Source organism: Pararge aegeria, chromosome 11 (genome assembly GCF_905163445.1).
Source record: "Pararge aegeria chromosome 11, ilParAegt1.1, whole genome shotgun sequence".
Lineage (NCBI taxonomy): Eukaryota > Metazoa > Arthropoda > Insecta > Lepidoptera > Nymphalidae > Pararge > Pararge aegeria.
Window position 1 is genome coordinate 4,460,979 of NC_053190.1, and position 20,145 is coordinate 4,481,123.

The window sequence follows — 20,145 nt, forward strand, 5'->3', positions numbered from 1 at the left end:
GTAATACATTTCCTATTAAATAATTATATAATAATAATGATAATTAGTCTTTTTTCTCGGCAGTTTGTGTCTTGCCCCATACTAAGTCAACAATGCACCATTGTAGGGTGAAGAAGAAAAAATGTTCAGTGAACGCCAGCAATCCAAGCAGGAATAGTTGGGACCGGCTGAACATGTCCAAGAAGCTGTACACGACTTCGCCGCTGTAGTAACTTGTTACAAGACTGCAAGCAAATGAAATGACAGGTTTATTTCAAACAACATAGGCGAGCAGCAAGACAGCGGAATTTAGAAATGACTTTAAGGACCCGTCCGCTGTCACAATAAAAAAGCATGACGCTCTCTATGCTATCTCGCTCACTGTTCGCCACTTTATGTTTACCGATTGTGTAATTTTATTCTATATATCCTTTATAGTAAAAGAATCAGCGTAATAACAAACTAATAAATAAAAAAAAGTTACTCTTATTGATATATTAAAGTTTTAATCAATTCGTTTCTTTATATTATAAACTAGTTGTTGCCCAGGTTCTTCATCCACGCGTGTTACTACAAATCCCGTGCAAACTATTTGTTCTATTGTGATAAAAGTATCCTATGTTACTATTAATTCTTGCAGATAACTCTATGTCAAAAATATTTGATCGGTTGCTTAGTTGCGGTGTGAAGGAAGGACAAATAAAAACCGTAGACAGAGAAGACACTTTCGCATTTATAATATAAGTTAGAATTTTAGTAAGAATTCTAATATAAGTTTTGATGTTTTAAATCAGTCAGATGTCCCGTGACGACCACTTTATCTTTATATGTATACTCATTGGAAGTACAGGCGCTAAAGCAAACCGTACCTTCTTTCAAATATGGAAATACTTTACTTACATTGTAGAATATAAACAGCAAAATCCAACCAACCCCATAAGACCAGGTAATATACTTTTAGGTCTCTTTCGAGGTAAAGTCAGTATGTCGAGCATCACCATAACACCGGAGACAGTATGCAGGGAATGTTGTGCCCATGATGGTAGATATTTGAAAATAGCTACCGGTGCTATCAAGGCTGGATTCTTGAACCACATGCGCCAAAAGAAGAAGTCACTATACTGAAACAAACAAGTCCTTATAGGCGGATTTATGAATCATCTGTCATCAACGAGGCTATAACTGGCATAGGCTGTGGCGTGCATAGAGGGTATGCATAATCTCCAGTACGAGGTATATTAAAGTTTAGTTACTTAATAAATCGTACTGGAGACTTTCTTCATTTTATATCATCTGCATACCCTGTGCATACCCTCTATGCACGCCACTGGGCTCAGGTCAACTATTTTTTTGGAGAGAGTTAGTTACATACTATCAAGAAGAAGTCACCTGGATTTATAAATCTTCTATCATCAATCGAACTATAATCAGGATCTCTTTCTTTGAAATAGGATTTGAGTATAACTTGGATTTTAATCCTACCGACTGCGCCAATTATAGTTAGCGGCAGTTAGGTTAGGTTATGTATATACTAATTATAGCCTTGTTAGTCTAGTAGATAGTGGTTGCAGTTGAGCATGTTGGGTTTCTCTGTTAAGAAATTGCTGAAGTAAGTAAATCCAGTGCGGATTTACTTACTTCACCCCTTGCCTCGCCGGGCACATTAAGCAGTCCGCTGTATCACTAACATGTTATAAGTAAAAGCACATATTAAATCAACGATGGAACTAATTCCCTATATTGTATCAGAAAGGAGGCCCGTATCCACCTAACACTCGTTGATCATTCAGTAATTAAATAAGTGCTAACTTTAATAAGAGAATTAAAAGGTATTGGCGCCTCTATATAAATTTTGCGAGTGGATACGTCGTGACCCATGAATGTCATGGCTCTAAAGTAAATGAATTTAGCGGATAAACTAAAAACATAGATATTTTTTAATAGTATAATTTTTATAGTGTTTTTACTGACGCTTGAAGGAAATATCAATTTTATAAATTTCTAATTCATAGAAAATTGTTTGCAACCGACAGGATCTGAACCAGCGACTCTCTGGCTATCGCAGCCTGAGCGCTTTGACCACTAAGCTACGACTCTACATTATATCAGTCTTATAGCGACTGTAGCGCCATCTAGTAGGAAACTAACTACCAGTTCCGATCTACTTTTCAAAATTAAAAATTTATAAGTTTAGAAACATAGAGCTCATCTACTCTATAGTTTAAGAATCTTACCATTGTAGTTGGAAATAAAATGCTGGTCATCATATAATCGCGTATTTTCCTCCATTTTTTCACATTGACGTGATCCCACTCGCCGCGTTTCTCTTTCCAATCGCAGTACAGCGCGATCGGCTGGTAGGCGATTGATAACAACTGGAAAATGGAAACATTTCCTAGTAAGTAATAATAATCATCGCGAAGATTAGATGACAGTGGACAGGAGTTCGACTTTACTTTCGTGGGACTGAGTTCGAATCCCAGCACGCACCTATAACTTTTCTAAGTTATGTGCGTTTAAAGCAATTAAAATATCACTTGCTTCAACGGTGAAGGAAAACATCGTGAGGATAACTGCATGCCTGAGATTTCTACTCAAAGGTGTGTGGAGTCCACCAATCCGCACTGGGCCAGCGTGGTGGACTAAGGCCCTTATCATGATGGAAGGATGCTTAGGTATATTTAATAAGGAATCAACCTTTAAAAATATTAAATCAAAGAAAGCATATTTTTCAAGCCCAACGAATTCAAAACATTTTGTTTCGTCAAAGTGTTTACTTATGACAACCGTATTGAAGATAAAAAACCGGCACGTGCATAGTACCTACGCTACGCGACGCGTACCTGATAAAATGAGGGAGTCACTTGTTTTTTAATTTTGCATGTGATCATATCTGATTTCTTTTAGTAAAAACTATAGCAGTTGTTTACTCAAAAACTATTAGGTTTTTGGTTTTACAGACAATTCTCAGATACAGTACATAATGTACCTCTAAAGCCTGTGAAGTATTATTTCGGCTTTCATTAACACGTTGTATATATAAACATTTTAAAAATCACTTGCTTTAACAGCGAAGGAAAACATCGTGAAAACATGTCTAAAGGTTCTTCATAACGTTCTCAAAGGCGTGTGTAGTCAGTCTACCAATCCTCGCTTGACCAGCGTGGTGGAGGGAAATGTTGTTACTTTTAACATCATACATCCATACTGACTGACTATATTTTTGTTGCCAGATATTTGCAGTTGTACGTTATTATAGTTCCATCTCTAGAGATCTTCATAAGATCTCATCAAATTTAAATGGGGCCAATTAAGGCGAGGACGAATCAACGCACTCGGCCTGCATGGTGAGCGCTGTGGTTTTAAGATGGAGGTCCCAGGTTCAAATACCGGCAGAACAATTTGGGCATTTTTAATTTCTAAAGGTTCTGCGTACACGAGTCCTATTTGCCTTTTACAAGACTTTTCATCAGTGCTTTTCCTTGTTTACTATGCCAAGTTAGGTTGAAATAGCTCTTGAATTTAATAATAGTTTAAAATGCAAAAACGTTTATTATCTCCATTGCACCCAGTAGTGGGGTGTTAATAGGATGATAATATACAAGAATAGTAGTCATACGAACCGCGTACAACCCGCCTGTAACTGTCATGCACAGTGCACACATTTTAATTGGGCGCTATATATAAAACTCAATGCGACCCGATCTTAATGTGCTATTCTAGATACTTAAATGAGGCACTTAAATTAACATTCATTGCGTTACTCCATACAATTGTCAAACTTACGTGACTGCGCAGCTATTTTTCTCATAAGGATTAGTGTAAAGTATCTGCGACATACGTTTGACCTCGGACGTCTAGTCCCCGGCAGTATAAATTTATGGCCATGGTTAGAATTTGGCTGTTTGGTTCCCTATAAGGTGACCATAACTAGGTAGGTAGAAGTACCTACCTATACCGGATAGCCTGGTTGTTCAGCCTGCATTTCGGGCTACCAAGTTGCATCTCCCACACTTACTTCTAACTTAACGGCCGATTGGCGCAGTGGGTAGCGAATCTGCTTTCTGAGTCCATGGCCGTGGGTTCGATTCCCATAACTGGAAAATGTTTGTGTGATGAACAAGAATGCTTTTCAGTGTCTGGGTGTTTATATGTATTTTATAAGTATTTTTGTATACTATAAAAATATTAATAAAAATATTCATCAATCACCTTAGTACCAGTGGCGTGCACTGGGTTTCTTACCAGGGTATGCATACAGCAGGAAAATTGCATAAAACAGCAAAAATCCTCCTTTATACGAGTTATATATCAATTTTAGGGTATGCAGTGCATTTGTGCATCTATGAAGTGCACGCCACTGCTTAGTACCCATAACACTAGCTACGCATACTTTGGGGCTAATGGCGGTGTGTATTGTCGTAAAAAAAAAGGAATTGGGCAGGGGTATGATTACAGATTAATAAACTTGAAGTTAATATATTTGTCAAGATTAAAAATACTTTTGATTTTAAAAATGTTATTTTGAGTAATATTATTTTAAAATACCTTTATCAGTGAGAATGTTACGTGGGATAATGATTTGGATGTCATCTATATATAGTTTGTAATCATGAACTTACTGTGCTGTATTTACGCTGAGTGCTGGTTTTGGGATTGCAATTTAAAAAATTTAAATTAAATATTTATTATTCCTCGTCACATACACCCGGTCGGTTTGAGACGAGGGGGGGTTATATAGCTGAAGTTACTTGTTTTCCTCTTGCGTTGATCAATAAAAAAAGGCAACTAAAATTCCAGTCAAGTAGATTTGTATTTTAATCCATCACCTTGGAATCTAGGACGGGGAAATGGGCGCCAAATAACGACAATCTCAAATAACTTTTATTTGTGATCACATTTTGATGTCTACACTTTTTCGTATTTTGAGTAAGTACTTACAGTCTTACTTATAAAAAAAAATTAAAATAGTTTATTTTGGTAAGAAACAAAGTGGTATCAATATATCGCTGCAGCCCTCTGACACAGAAGACTTCGCTCTTCCATTACAATTAAAATAAACTTATCAAAATACATTAAAATGAATAAAACTTATAAACTCATTATTATATGACAAACATAACGATTCAAACGAAACATACACTTGTTAGCAAATCTGCCTTTGTATGTACATTTGGTTAAAGATTAGAAGGTATCTTCGTCGGTCAAAATTATGCATAATCTGTGGTCGGTATATGTTGGAGTAGAAATTCAAAATGCCAAGAACCCAGATCAAAAAAGGTCATATTAAATGGCGGGAAAAATAGAGGAACAGAGGAGTCCAGACAGAAGTGTCAAGGGAAGATTGAAGAAGTTATCTCTTTGTAGTTAATTAACAGTGTGCGTTAAGTTCAGATAGATTGATGTTTGAGTTTATAATGTGTCATGTTGTAATTAGAGATACTAAAACGATTAAACGTTGTAAGATATTTTTTTTAACATATACAACAATAATAAATATACTACGACAATACACACATCGCCATCTAGCCCCAAAGTAAGCGTAGCTTGTGTTATGGGTACTAAGATGACGAATATTTTTATGAATTATATACATAAATACTTAGAAAATACATATAAACACCCAGACACTGGCAAAAGTTCATTTTCCAGTAGTGGGAATCGAACCCACGGCCTTGGGCTCAGAAAACAAACTGCGCCAATCGGCCGTCAATATATGAATATGGGGTTTCTCTTACCCTAAATATAGTTCTCTTTCTGAGAAGAGACCCACTTTAAGTAGAAAGGTAATAGGTTGATAGTTTTGATGTTTTTTTTTTTATTTCTTTTAAAGATCTGAGTCACTAATGCGCTATTGTGATGATGATGAGCCATATCATTATAATCATAACATAATAACTATACTAATATATTTATATTTTACACTCCGTACACAGCTAAGACAGGTTTACATTCTTCAGATAATCGTGCGATAAATACACAATTCTACGGATACCACAAAGGTTATCTAAACAACTTTGAATATTTATCGAAAAACGTAATTCGCTTCAAACTTCATTTAGCCCTTTGTTAACATTTTTTTATTTGTAATATTTTTGCGACCGTGGATTTAAGTTATTTAAGGCCCTCTCTCATATGTGTGGACAAACGGACAGAGGTTACTTAAACAATGTTCAATGTTTACCAAGGAAAAATATTAACTGTTTGATTGATATGAAAAAAAATACTACCATAGACCTTAATATTGTTTGTTGTTGTACGGCTAGTGTATGGCGGATACACAAGCCGTTTTAACGACCTCCCTAGCGCAGTGGTTAAAGCTGTGGATTTATTCGTGGAGTTCCCGGGTTCGATCCTGATGGGGACAATTTGGGAGTTTATCATTTCTGAAATTGGTCTGGCCTGGTCTGTTGGTAGGCTCCGGCCGTGGCTAATTACGACCCTACCGACAATAACTTGCCGCCTAGCGATTCAGTGTTCCGGTACGATGTCGCGTAGGAAAGTAGAAGTATGGTTGTAATATAACTACTAGCAGTTTAGCCCCTTACCTTCTTAGACTGCCGGTGCAGCAGTAGTGGAAAAAAAACCTTGAAGTCTTAAACATTAGTATACTTATTGCGGAACAAAACAATTTTGAAATAATGCTACAAACGATAGTAGGCCCCGATACTCACTCAATTAATTAGATTAGGTATAATCATTGTTTTAACGTTTAAGACATAACTGTTTACTTTAACTGTAACGATGTAAGTAAACTTGACTTTGCATAATCCTACAAAACCTATAAAAGGACGTTAACTCCACGCTAACAGCTGGACAGACCCATTGCATTATTTAATTTAACATTTTAAATAAGAATAAGGTAGTGTGAGACCACACATAGTGAATTTCAGTTCAAATTCCGTTTAATGTTTTAGATATTCGAATAAATTGTCTACTATCGAAGGTCAGCAAATAATCAGTCGGGTCTCTAGAAAACAAACAATCGCTGTCAACAAACTAACTAACAAGATAAAATTCAAAACATATAAACAGTAACAAAAAAATAAAAACCCCCGATTCTTATATACTTAGTATTTAATATAATAAACATTATCTTACTATTCTACAATTCTTATAAATCATTTTATTTTTTTTATTTATTTGTATTCTATTATTCACAAAATGGCGAATATGTAATTCGCCATTTTGTGGTCATCTTTGATTTTAACTTTCGTATAGTGTATAGTATTCTACTAGTCGAGCCCTTTCATTTGATACTGAGGGTAAGTAAGTACACTAATTCACCTTTCAAACAAAAAAAAAACAAAATCAATATCGATTAATGCGTTCAGCAGCCACGATGCCACAGACACACACACGCACACACACAAACACATGTTAAATTTATAACACCCCATAATTTTTCGGGGGTTAAAAATTCAAAACATAAAACATAAACAACTGCAAATCTTTGTGAATAACATCACGAAAGTTTTTAATATTTTCTTTCGTAAGTGCGAATAAAAAATCGTTATTCCACTACAGTTTCGCCTTTGTCTGCAATTTCACTTGGTGGAGGCGATGATGCAGTCTAAGGTGGTAAAAGGGGCTGATCCGTTAAGGAGTATGGCAGACCAGTTATCCCTAATCGGTTTCTACACGACACCGTACAGGAACGCTAAATCGCTTTGCGGCACGTCTTTTTCAGTAGGATGGTAGTCTTTTTCAGTGGTAACTAGACTACGCCGAACGTAGGCAAGTTACCATCCTCCATGGCAAAGAGAATTGCTTCCGGCTTGAGCATGAACAATGCTATTTTCATGCATTCAGGAGATAATGAGAAAATTTAAATGCGTAATAAATCTAAGAAGTAATTTCACCTGTGACCCACTCTCTAATCGATCGAGGATTTCGTAAGTGTGGGAGAGGAGTTTACGTCTCATAATTATTGAACATATATGAAACCGAGGGAACAACATACAGTGCCATACACGTTCCTTATCAGTAACGTAGCTTACTTGTCCCCGAGTCAAGCTGCATAATATATCTGACATCCGAACAACGTAGGCTAATAAAATATTTGGTATGAAAACTTACGTTAAACCAGCAAGTAAGCAATTTCCATCTCACACGGATGTAGACACTAACTCTGGGATCTTCGTCCTGCGACATGTCAATTGGGAGAATCATAATCGCCGCGAACAACAAATGCAAAAATGCAACACTATAGATACACAACCGAACGTTTAACAATAAATGACTGCTCCTCATCATAATATTGACAGCTCTTCAAGCAATATAACACTCCAGCCTGTACAATGTAAAACTCTCAATGTAGGTACCGTTGCGGATAAAGTGCGCAAGTATAATGGCCACAAATGTTCCTTGAAGCTTTGTGCGGCTAGTTTGTTGAGATAGGCGATACGTTCCTATTTTAGTTAATGAGGATAATGGACTAGAGCAAAAAAATTATTATCTGATTCGCTTTAGATAACAAAATGTTTAATTTATAGGTACTATTATTTGTACATTAATGCTAGCAGCATAAAATTCATACTTGCACAAAAAACAAAATAACAACAAACTCTTACCTAGCCTAAGTGTTAGGACTCCGGTTTAACTTTCAGTGGGCCGAGTTCGAATCCCAGCACGTACCTCTAACTTCACTGTTATGTGCATTTTAAACAATTATAATATCACTTGCTGAAGAAAAAGATGGAACGGTGAAGGAAAACATCGTGTGGAAACCTGCATGACTGGAGTTCTCAATAAAGTTAGCCAAATGAGGTTAGCCGTTAGCTAAAATAATAAGCTGAAGAGTTTATTCTATGCTCGCTCCTGTTTCTTTTCTAAACTACTTAAACATAATGCAAACTTTGCTATTAAAGATTACTGTTGTCTCTCGTCGTTTTGCTATTGAAGATTACTGTAGATCTTACAGGCAGTAAGTAAAAGCACTGTCTAGCCCTATTGGGTTTCTACAAGAATCCTTCCAGTGGAATTAAAAAAAACAGAATCAAAAATAACCTGCTATGTAGGTACTATACCTACTATGTAAAGCATTAACCAGGGGAAAAGCAATGTCTTACGTTACGGGCGCCGGGATAAATCCCAAACAAACGAGGGATTTTAGAGTAACTCCCGAGCGTAGCGAGGTTGTAACTTCTAGAGTCCTGAGTGCAGCGAGGGTTTCAAGGCCACACAAAATGCTTTTACGCTGTTACGCTGAGTTGGCTTTTACTCACTTGAGGCAATAAAATTAAGTGCTGGAGGGTTTTTTTTTACAATCATTACTCTATGGTTCTCGCTTCGCAGGCTCTGGTAAGTGACAGAGGCGCCGTCGAGAGCGAGATAGTAATATTAGAATGAACAGATTTTATTGAGGCACGCCGTGCGCGATGTTCCTTATTCAAATCATAAAAGCCCCAAGCGACTACTGGAGTCCCAGCTTTTATGAATTAAACAACGTTACTCGCTTTAGGATATATTATTGACGTACTTGACTTTTCAATACTAGGATTAAGAGGTAAGGCATTGTCGAGCGAGTGGTGTGAAAAATATTGTTTATGCGTTGGCATGGTACGCCAAAAGATGGAGCTATTGTATTTTTGTATTGATACTTGCTAGGGCTTAGTAGTTTAGCTAAATAGGCGTATAGCTCTTGGGAACGAAACGCAAGGGTCCAAATCAGTTTGGTCAGTTTCGAAAATAAGTTAACGTTCATCGGACAAGTGTCGTTTTTTATGTAAGATGACCGTATCGGAAAAACAATGGAACTTGGTCAATACGTAGTCCTGTCAGGCATACTAACATAAAAAAAATTAACTGCAAATAGGTTATATCATAGTCAACAGCCCATTCATGTCCCACAGTTGGGAATGGGCCACCTGATTTATAAAGGTTGGAGTTTAGAGCGCAGACCCAACTCTCAGCTTTAAGGGCCGTAGTCCACCAGGCTGGCCAAGTGCGGATTCAAACGCCTGAACACTCAGACATGTAGGTTTCCTCAAGTGCATCGCACGTACGAAACGTGGAACCTCTCCTCTATAGGAGATATAGAGGTTCCATCATGTTCGCAATGTTGTGAGATGGATACCAGCTTACACTTCATAACTGAGTGCCGCGTGTACTCGCTGGTAAGATAGAAATTAGAATAAGTAAAGAAGACCTAACAAACCTCTCTATATATGACGGACGTGAGTTTGCAATATTTTTATATTGCAATACTGTTACTTATTATTATTATTTTGTTATTTAATTTATCTTTTCATATTCTAATAACTGGGTTTATACCTTTCAATAAAGATTATTATTATTATTATTATTTTGGAAGTGTTTGTATTTCTCAGCTCTTGGCTGGTTTTCACTGCATTTACGGGCCTTAACCGAGTAAATGTAGCGTGTGGTGTGTTTTATTATTATTATTATTATTATAGGAGATATTGTTAGGTTCCCCATGGTTGGGAGACCAGTAAAACCTGTTTCCCAATCAAGGGGAATGGGTATAGTAGAATGGTCCTTATATACTCGTAGGACCCGTCTGGCAATAGCAAACGTCTCTCAATAAATTCAATACAATCTCCTGCTTGCTACAAATAAATGCCTAGTTAAATTAAATTCGACTTAACACGCGTGAGTGGTCTAGCACGTTGCATCATAAGTATGTCCATGACATTAATATCTACTTACGACTTCAAATCCTTGGCTTAATGTAAACAGAATACCAAGATGATAAGGATCCAGGTTGATCTGACTGAAACTGGTTAGATCGGTCACTCCGTCTCCAGGCGGAGTCATTATAATGATTAATGAAATAATGACGTGGGTATTAATACGTAAATAAAAGTCAAAGTACAAAAACTTTCTTTGATCAAATAGGTATGAATAGGTATTTATTAGACACTCTTGATAAGTTCCGGATAAAGACTAATTGAGGAACTGAGATATCCTGACCTGTGAGCGCCCCTCTATCCAAGTAGACTATCAAAATTTGAAAAATTCTAAATTCATTTATTTTAAGTACTTTTGTAACGACAAGTCAGTCTGTTTGTAATGACTCTACCACCGGATCGAAAGGCCGATTCCACCGAGAAGAGCCGCTATGAAACTCTCTCTCTCTCTCTCTCTTTTTCAACATCATTGTACAGTTTACAATCTTTAGAATGTTTCTATTTCCAATAATACATGTTGTTAAGTAGTTCATCAATCTTATAGTAACAATTATTTTAAAAATGTGTTTTAACACATTGTTAGGCCAAAATTACCTTTGGAATCATACTATAAAAGCTTACTACAAATGACTCTACCTTTCGCAATAGGCTATAAAAGCCAAGTACAGACTGAAGGCCATTCCCAATGGGATTCGCCCATAATCACAACGCTGGCCAAACGTGTTGATGATCGCAGTAAAAAATCGTAGCACCGAAATATTTCCTTACAGTCGCCTTGTACGACACCTGGGTGACAAGGAGGTTGGTGACAACTGACAATAGCTGTATTCTGATCTCTTGTAGCGACGCCACAACAGTGTGCTGAGTGCGAGATTTTTAATGAAAAAGTTAGTGTTAGTGTAGTACTATGATTTGTATGGCGTTGAAAGAGCGCCATTGGTGAGTGGCAAGTGAGTGAGTTTTTTACGTCCTCGGTACCGACTATAAATCACCGAGTAGCATTCGAAAGTGAGAACGTTAGCGTACGTGATTGGTTGATTTAAATATGATGCGAGTGCGAGTTACAAATTTTGACATTAGGAGAAGTAAATTGAGTCAACATTACGTTAACGCGATCGAGATGGTTGTCACATAGATTTTTATAGCGAGTAGAAGGAGAACAATTAATAAAGAATTTATTATAATTCCAATTTAGTTGTTATAGTGGTATAATAATTAATAATTAAGTATGGCTGGGCGGTATTTCTTTGCTGCAGACTAACAGAAACTTTTTGGAGTGATAACTTTTAGGCGCGTTCGCACCTTTTGAGTGAACATAGGAAGTCACTACATCGTCACCGCACACTTTCCAGTACTCAGTAGCTATATGTATGCCTACTGTGTAAATGAAAACCGAAAGAATACTTCACAGGCTTCAGAGGTTAATTACGTACTATCTTTGAGACTTATTTGTAACACCGAAAACCTAATAGTTTTGAGTAAACCATACAGATATAGCCTAGCATCACATGCAAAATTAAAATCGTATGTCTCCCGTCACGTTACTATATACGCGTCGCGTAGCGTAGGTACTATGCGCGTATCGGTCTTTTATCTTCAATTGGGTTGTCATAAGTAAACTTAGAATGTTTTGAATTCGTTTGTACGGAAAAATAAATATGCTTCTTTTGATTTTATAATTTTTCCAGGTGATTTGTTGTGAAATATTGCATCCTTCAATATTATTTTGTTATTCTGTTACACGTTGTATAACATAGATTTCCATCTTCAGTACACATACTGCCCAGCATGTTCTATTAACGCGACTACGAGATATAAGGCTATACCTGAAAATCAGCGCTGCAGTTGTCAAATACTGCAGCAACATGCTGAGGTAGCAGCCTTTTCAGCTGAAGCACCTTTCGATAAGGCATTTAGTTTGTAAAATAGTGTATATTTAGTTTTAATGTAATTAGTAATTAGTTTTCATTAGTTTACTTATTTGTGGAAGCTGAATAAAGTTTATTATTGTTATTATTATTATTATATATTATAACGGACCTTCGGGGTCCCCTCTCAGAATGAGAATGTCCCTTATTACTCGTATTTAAGGCCAGTAAGGAAAGGTTAATGCTTGCACCGTATAGACAGCGCGGCGTAGCAACTGTGCTTATGGCTATATTTTATTTTCTACTAGCTGTCTCGGCGAACTTCGTACCGCGGATATATTTTAATACTTATTATCCTATTCCGGTCTAAGAGAAATCCAAAAAATCAAATATCATAAAAATTGGTCCAGCCGTTCTTGAGTTATTAATGGTGTAACTAACACAATTTTCTTTTATATATGTAGATACCAAATAATGTCATATTTTATTTATTTTTTAACAGCGAAGAATCTAGAACATACAATTTTCTGGCTACGAGAGAGTTGCGAACCCCGATCAAATATTCTTAATTATAATAACCAGTTACGAAAAGACTAAGTGTTTTTCTTATTTCGTAGCTGGTTACGAATAAGTAATAGTTATAAAGGGGAAAGAGGGTAATTTTCTCTTTGTTTTTTTTTTGTCATTTTGAAGAACCATCCTTCAAGATGGCGGTGACAGAATAACAGCGTTGTGGGTACATTTATCCGCTTCATCCCGCTGAGTCAGAACCTTTTCATGGTCGCGACACATCTGAGACTTAAATCTATTAGGTACTAGCGTACCCAGCCCGCTTCGCCGGGCTAGATTTTGCTGAATTTTATTTAAACAATAAACTTACATCATAAAATTTTTAATTGAAGTCTCATAATATATTAAATCATTTATTTGTCTCCGTATTCATTCTCTTCTATTCTCTTCTCGAGCGGGTGAAGATCATTATCTACACCCATGTACACCCAACAATAGAATATCATCATAGTAAATAAAAGCTGTATTTGACAGTTTGACAGTTCAAAAATAGGAGTGCTCCGATCGTCACCAAACTTTACAGGATTACTCGCCAGGTCAATCCGGAGATTCCCTGAAAGTTTCATTGAAATCGGTCCAGCCGTTTCGGGGCCTATACGGAACATACCCACACGCTTTCTCTTTTATATATATATATAAATAATTAAGTATTAGATTATGAACTACTCTGTATATGTTTCTTTGTGTTTTTCTATTAAATAAACATATTCTATTGCATTCTATGTAGATCCCTTAGGTAATATTTAGACCCAAGAAGGTCCTTCTCTCGCCCCACACTTCCCCACCATTGCTCTGTCTAGACAGTTTCGTCGGACGTTATATGGCTAATCTTACTCAGTGATCGAACTACGAGTATCATAATAATCATTATCAATACATTACCGCCCACTTAAGGACGCCGTTCTCCTCTCAGATAGGTTTCCTCACAATTATATCCTTTACCGTTAAAGCAATCGATCTTTCAATTGCTTGAATTAAAAACGGACAAAGCACCGAAAATTTAAAGGCGCGTGCCGGGCATAGAATTAACAAATTTCATAATACACTCACAGCCATTATTGCATGACGTGTGTTGAGTCAAAAAACAGTGAAAACACCCCGCGTACGTCTGTTTTCTCGCCGCGGAATGTTATTAGCTAACAAACTTTTTCACATTTTATTGTAAACATTTAGGAACATTGGAGGTAAAATGATTACTGTCAACTGCTAAATGGTATGAAGTTTGTTCGAGAAACGCTACTAATATAAAGTGGATCGGTTATTGATGCTTCAATATAAGTCGTGTATACGGTTTCTGTGTGTTCTTAATTCTGTGCAGCGAAGCTTCCTACCAGACCAGACCGGAGAAAATTCAAAAATTACAAATTCCCAAATCGCCCTAAATATCATAATAATCATATATAGATATTATAATATATATAGGTTAGAGTCCTGGGCTTTGTTTTTATTTCACTAAAACCCATGTCAAGGCCTTGACTGCTATCTCCCCTCATTGAGATGGTCTATAGGTACCTATTTATTTATACTGTAGATGTTTGTTTACATATGATATGAAGATCACATTTGATCATAGCGCTCGTGTATATTATGTTACATACTAGCGGTCCCTCGCGACTTCGTCCGCGTATAAGTCAACCTTGAAAGACACTGTTGCACGACGCATGGCACCTATACCGCGTCCGTTGTCGTCATTCAATGCGCTCTTGGACAGCAATACTCAATGTATAGTACACGCAATATTCGCAGAGTATCATTATAGTACACTATATCAATATCCTCCTCCTCCTTAGTCGTTCACTCTTGACAGAGTTGACGATGATACATTTTCTTTGGCTACAGCAGCCCCCGCGATGCGCCTCCACTTGTTACGATCTTCAGCGTTTCTGGCACATTGGACTAAGCAGGTTTGTGTTGTAGCTTTAATTACGTCTGTCCAACGCGTGGGTGATCGACCGCTAGACCGTTTGCCTTCCACTTTCCCCTGGACAACAAGTCGTTCCATGGAGTGTTTATTCCTAGTTATGTGTCCAAAGAACTTGAAGATTCGTATCTGCACAGTCGACGATAACCTCTCTTTGACTTTTAGTTCCTCCAGGATCGACACGTTAGTCCGAAAAGCTGTCACGCACCACGTTCAAGTAAACCAACAAACGAACATTTAAGCTTTATATATTACTATATAATATATAGGTATATTAAATATCATGCATTGACCGATATTTGTTCTCGTGATTTTGTACGTCAATCGGTTATCAATTTATTTAATATTATGTAATGAAAGCTTTTATCTCAGTTCATAGAAGAATTTTAATTAATTTAATCTCTATCTCGCCTTATTATGGCTAAAGTATTGACATACTATTATACATATACTATGGCTAGTAAATGTCTTTGAATTAAGACGTCGGGCTGAAAGGAAAATATATCTGATATAATATGCGTAATATCTGAGATAGCGCAGCGGTGAGCGTTGTGGGTGGTCCCGGGATCAAACAGACAATTTTCGATTTTTTTATTTCACAATTTTTCCGGTCTGGTCTGGTCTAGGGAGGCTGGGGCTGAAGGGGCTAGCTACCACCTTACCGGCAAAAACTATGCCTCAAGGCCCGTAACGATCAGGCCTCTTCCAATCCATAAAAACACTAAAAAATAGAAAAATCCAAAAATATAAATACAATTGAAGTGAATATAATTTTCTATTAGGAAAATAATTTTTAACTGTATTGAAATATGAGCTGTTGCCCGCGACTTCGTCTGCGTTTGATTTTGTTTCTTTATGTGGAATTAAATTTTGTTGAAGATCTAAAAAAAAATTAAAGTATTCAGTATCGCTAAGCCTTAAATGAGGGGTTTGCTGCTGTCCGCTGAGGAGTTCTGTCCTCTATCTCCAACCACAGTTTGGGAAAATGAAACATATATTATAACCTCTATAGTACAAAAATAATTATTTAAATCGGTTACAGACTTTGTCGAAGTTATGGTGTAAAATCGTCAAACACTCATCCCCTCTCCCAAAGGAACCGAGCTGAATGTTGGGATAAAAAGTATCCTATATTACTTCTATAACTTCCAAGAATATGTGTACAAAGTTACATGAGGATCGGTTAAGTCGTTTTTTTGTGAAAGCGAAACAAACAAACTTACATTGACATTTATAATATTAGTAGGGATAGGGATAGGGATTACCTAAACATCTTTAGTTTAACTTTTTACTATGCTACAGGAATAGTTACTTTTTTTTGGTTACTATACTAAAATAAAAATATATAAAATCTAAAAGTCTTCGGACCACCGCAGCGAAACATAGTGCCTAAGATGCTGGCAGCATTGCCATTTATTTGCCCCTAACTATTTACATGGCCAAACTAACACTTTGGCCAAGGTAATCTCCAGCTCAAGGGTCACTCAACTCGAAGAAGAAACATGCAGCGTGGCGATCTCAGAAAAGGTAAGGACATACACGTGCCATCCGCATTTTGCGATGTCTCTCGTGACGGATAAATAATCGAGTGTATTGAGAACTTAAGTTTATGCGTTACTGTTTTTATATTGTTAATTGGTAACAATTGCCGGACCAAGCAGAGGTTCTCCTGGTGATAAGTGGAAAACCGTTGAAGCAGAGCAAAGCGCAGGGCATGCAAGGAACACGCCCCGAAAAATGTCGCCATGAGTCCAAGGCATCGGACCACAGCTATGCCACTTGATGGTCGATATTTCGAAGCATTTATTTTTACACGTAAGTCAAAGTCAAATATTTCTTTATTCAACTAGGCACATAGATGGCACTTTTGATGCTGAGTGATGAAGATGGCGATAACTAAATTCGTCTACTTAAAACTAAAGCTACGAGGGTTCCAAACGCGCCCTGGTCTAAGAAGATGCTCACAGAAAACTTAGCCGGTTGTTTTTTTTCGTTATCACCATCCACCGCCTGGTAAGAGCAATAATTTACACCAGAATTTTTATCGTTGACAGATAGGACTTTTCTATAAGCTTACGTTTAATACAAACTTTGAATTTTTTAAGAGACATCTCCAAGATATCAACTGGTAGTTTATTGTAAAATTGTATACAATTTCCTTTAAATGATTTACTTATTTTATGTATGTGTTTTATGTTAAAATGATTGCAGACACATTTTCTCTTAAAATGTATTTTTGTGAGCATGTTACATTACATTTTCAAATTTGTATTGACTAAAAACTGTCATTATCTTAACAACTCTCAATGACTCTCTTGGACCTATTTTATAGATCCTTATGTTAGCTTTTTACGAATCTCACCAGCTGATAAGTGATGAAGCAGTCTAAGGCTGTAACGGGCTGGCCTGTTGGCATGGCAGTTATATTAATCCTACGTTATTTCTACGCGAAATCATACCGGAACGCTTAATCGCTTAGCTGCACATCCTTGCCGCTAAGGTTGTAACTAGCGACGGCCGAAGCCACTCATCAGATAAACATGATGGAAGAGCATGGCGATCCTACTTCCCCGGACGAGCCGGGCATAGATTGATTGTGATTATAGAGTAATGTTTCAAATAGGCATTTGTGCATAAAGCAAGGCGGCATGCGAACGACGCCGTGAAGTCTCATTGACCCTCTTATCTAATGACATTTCAACTTAACGATTTACGTCAGCTGTGTTAAAGCGAACGCACTGAATAAAAACATAAAAACAACTATACTTCAACAAAATGCAATCTTATCAACGACTTCGTAGTATTTAAAAGGGCAAGAAATGTTATAGGAAAAAAACTCCAAATTCAAATATTAAAAAAAAAGTTATCATGTAGAAGTTCTACATGTATAAAACATTTTTTTTCACACGCACAGGCGCTTATGTAGCGTTCATACATTTAACATGTTACCACTAATGTTAGGTGGTGGTGATAACTGCATTCGATAACTTAAAATGCAAGCTACGAGGGTTCCAGACACGCCCTGGTCTAAGAAGAGCCCACAGCAAACTTAGCTAGGGTTTTTTTTGTTATCACCATCTCACAGTCCTTGCGTATAGGCTAATTCCCGCTCACCTGCCTTCCGAACCGGTGGTAGAGTCACTACAAACAGACTTGACGTTTCAAAAGTGCTTATTAATTAGGCCTACTTGAATAAATGAATTTCGAATTTGAATTTGAATACATTTAACATGTTACCACTAATGTTAGGTGGTGGTGATAACTGCATTCGATAACTTAAAATGCAAGCTACGAGGGTTCCAGACACGCCCTGGTCTAAGAATAGCCCACAGCAAACTTAGCTAGGGTTTTTTTTGTTATCACCATCTCACAGTCCTTGCGTATAGGCTAATTCCCGCTCACCTGCCTTCCGAACCGGTGGTAGAGTCACTACAAACAGACTTGACGTTTCAAAAGTGCTTATTAATTAGGCCTACTTGAAATAAATGAATTTCGAATTTGAATTTGAATTCACCTATAATCTTGAAAGGCAAGAAGCAATGTCTTCAGCTTTGCAGCATTCCTTAGCAGGTAAGTACTGCCTTCGGGTTCCCCGGGCGTCTAACATAGCCAACAAGAGGGACATGCCGTGGTGGTTTTTTAGTTTTACCATTACCCCCGTCCTGTCTGTCTATATGGAATAGATAGCAATCTCCGGGTCGGAGGTAGCAATGAAGCTTTTCCACCATGCGAAAAAAAGAAAAGATAAGTACTGCCATGGTGCTGTAACACAAAACTTAGGACGTATTGACCACATTATCATCATATCAACCCATTATCGACCCACTACAGGGCACGGGTCTCCCCCACAATGAGAAAGGGTTAAGGCCGTAGTCCACCACGCTGGCCACACGCACATAAATTAGAAAAGTTAAAGGTGCGTGCTGGGATTCGAACTCGGCGCCTCGAAAGTTAAGTCGAGCTCCTACCCACTGGGCTATCACTGCTTACCGATTTTATTATTGTTTTAAGTATTTATTAATTTTCTCTCTTCATTGTTATTTTTGTATGTTGCTATAAGAATAATGGTCGTGTCACTAAAGCTTATTATTACTTATTTGATTTTTTTCTATCATTTTTTTTTAATTTTCAAATGTGTAAATTGTTTTAAAACACAACAAACACTATAAAAAAAAATTTTTAAAATTTAAAAAAAAAAAAAATTATTATTATTTTATTATTATTTATTATAACCTCTAAAGAATAAATAAAATAAATTTCCGGACACCGTAAAAGACTTTTGCTCGGGCTCCTTGCGTCGATTTCGATCTTTTTTTCCTATTCCTACCGAGATTATGTTAGCACAGACCCTTCTCCTTCCTATTCTTGATTCCGCTGACGCATGCTATGTTAACTTTAATCTTTGTTATCATTCTCAGTATTTCGACCTATTTTTATAAAATAGCAGCCGGGCTAGATTTTGCTTTATTTTTAATACAATTTAATGATGTAAGTATAGTAAATAAACATCATTAAATTTTTAATGTAAGTCTCATAATAAGTATATTAAATCATTTATTTCTCTCCGTATTCATTCCCTTCTCGAGCGGGTGAAGATCATTATCTACACATGTACACCCAACAATAGAATGATATCATCATCATAGTCAATAAAAGCTGTATTTGACAGTTTGACAGTTCAAAAATAGGAGTGCTCCGATCGTCACCAAACTTTACAGGATTACTCGCCAGGTCAATCCGGAGATTGCCTGAAAGTTTCATTGAAATCGGTCCAGCCGCTTCGGAGCCTATACGGAACATACGCACACACTTTTTCTTTTATATATATAGATATCAGAAAATGGTTGAAAATAATTATAACATCGCCGTTACCACGAGTTAATTCTTCACCTTGCCGTGTGGTCACAGCAGATCAGAATCGATTGTCACCACCCCTCCTCTTTCCGTGCGAGGTGACTAAGGTCGGGGATCGGGCAGCAGAGTCCTCTGTAAACACCTGATTCCACACCGCTTCCTCGCCGCTGGCTGACGGGCGCTCACTAGGTTAACACAGACGAAGGGGCATCAGGGTCGAGAACGGTCTGACGGGGACTAGTAGTCACGTCGTCACCTCTACTTACGACCCTCGGAAGACGCGAAGAGACAAGGTGTTGCC

The 20,145-nt window shown here is 37.2% G+C and overlaps 1 protein-coding gene across 1 annotated transcript; it reads right to left on the reverse strand.

Annotated features, from left to right (window-relative positions):
* LOC120627557 (androgen-dependent TFPI-regulating protein-like) lies at positions 1 to 8,232 on the reverse strand. The gene is made up of 4 exons (XM_039895561.1): positions 8,059 to 8,232; positions 2,214 to 2,354; positions 880 to 1,100; positions 1 to 224 (listed from the first exon to the last, which is right to left on the reverse strand). The coding sequence occupies exons 1-4, from the start codon at positions 8,230 to 8,232 to the stop codon at positions 44 to 46; spliced, it is 717 nt and encodes a 238-aa protein (XP_039751495.1). The 3' UTR covers positions 1 to 43.
* Positions 8,233 to 20,145: the final 11,913 nt, after the last annotated feature.

Coding starts and splice junctions, on each gene's coding strand:
- LOC120627557 (XM_039895561.1), bottom strand. CDS start 8,232: ATGAGGAGCAGTCATTTATTGTTAAACGTTCGGTTGTGTATCTATAGT. Junction 1,101..2,213: donor TTTTATTTCCAACTACAATG/GTAAGATTCTTA, acceptor TGTTTGTTTCAG/TATAGTGACTTCTTCTTTTG. Junction 225..879: donor TGCTGTTTATATTCTACAAT/GTAAGTAAAGTA, acceptor ATTTGCTTGCAG/TCTTGTAACAAGTTACTACA.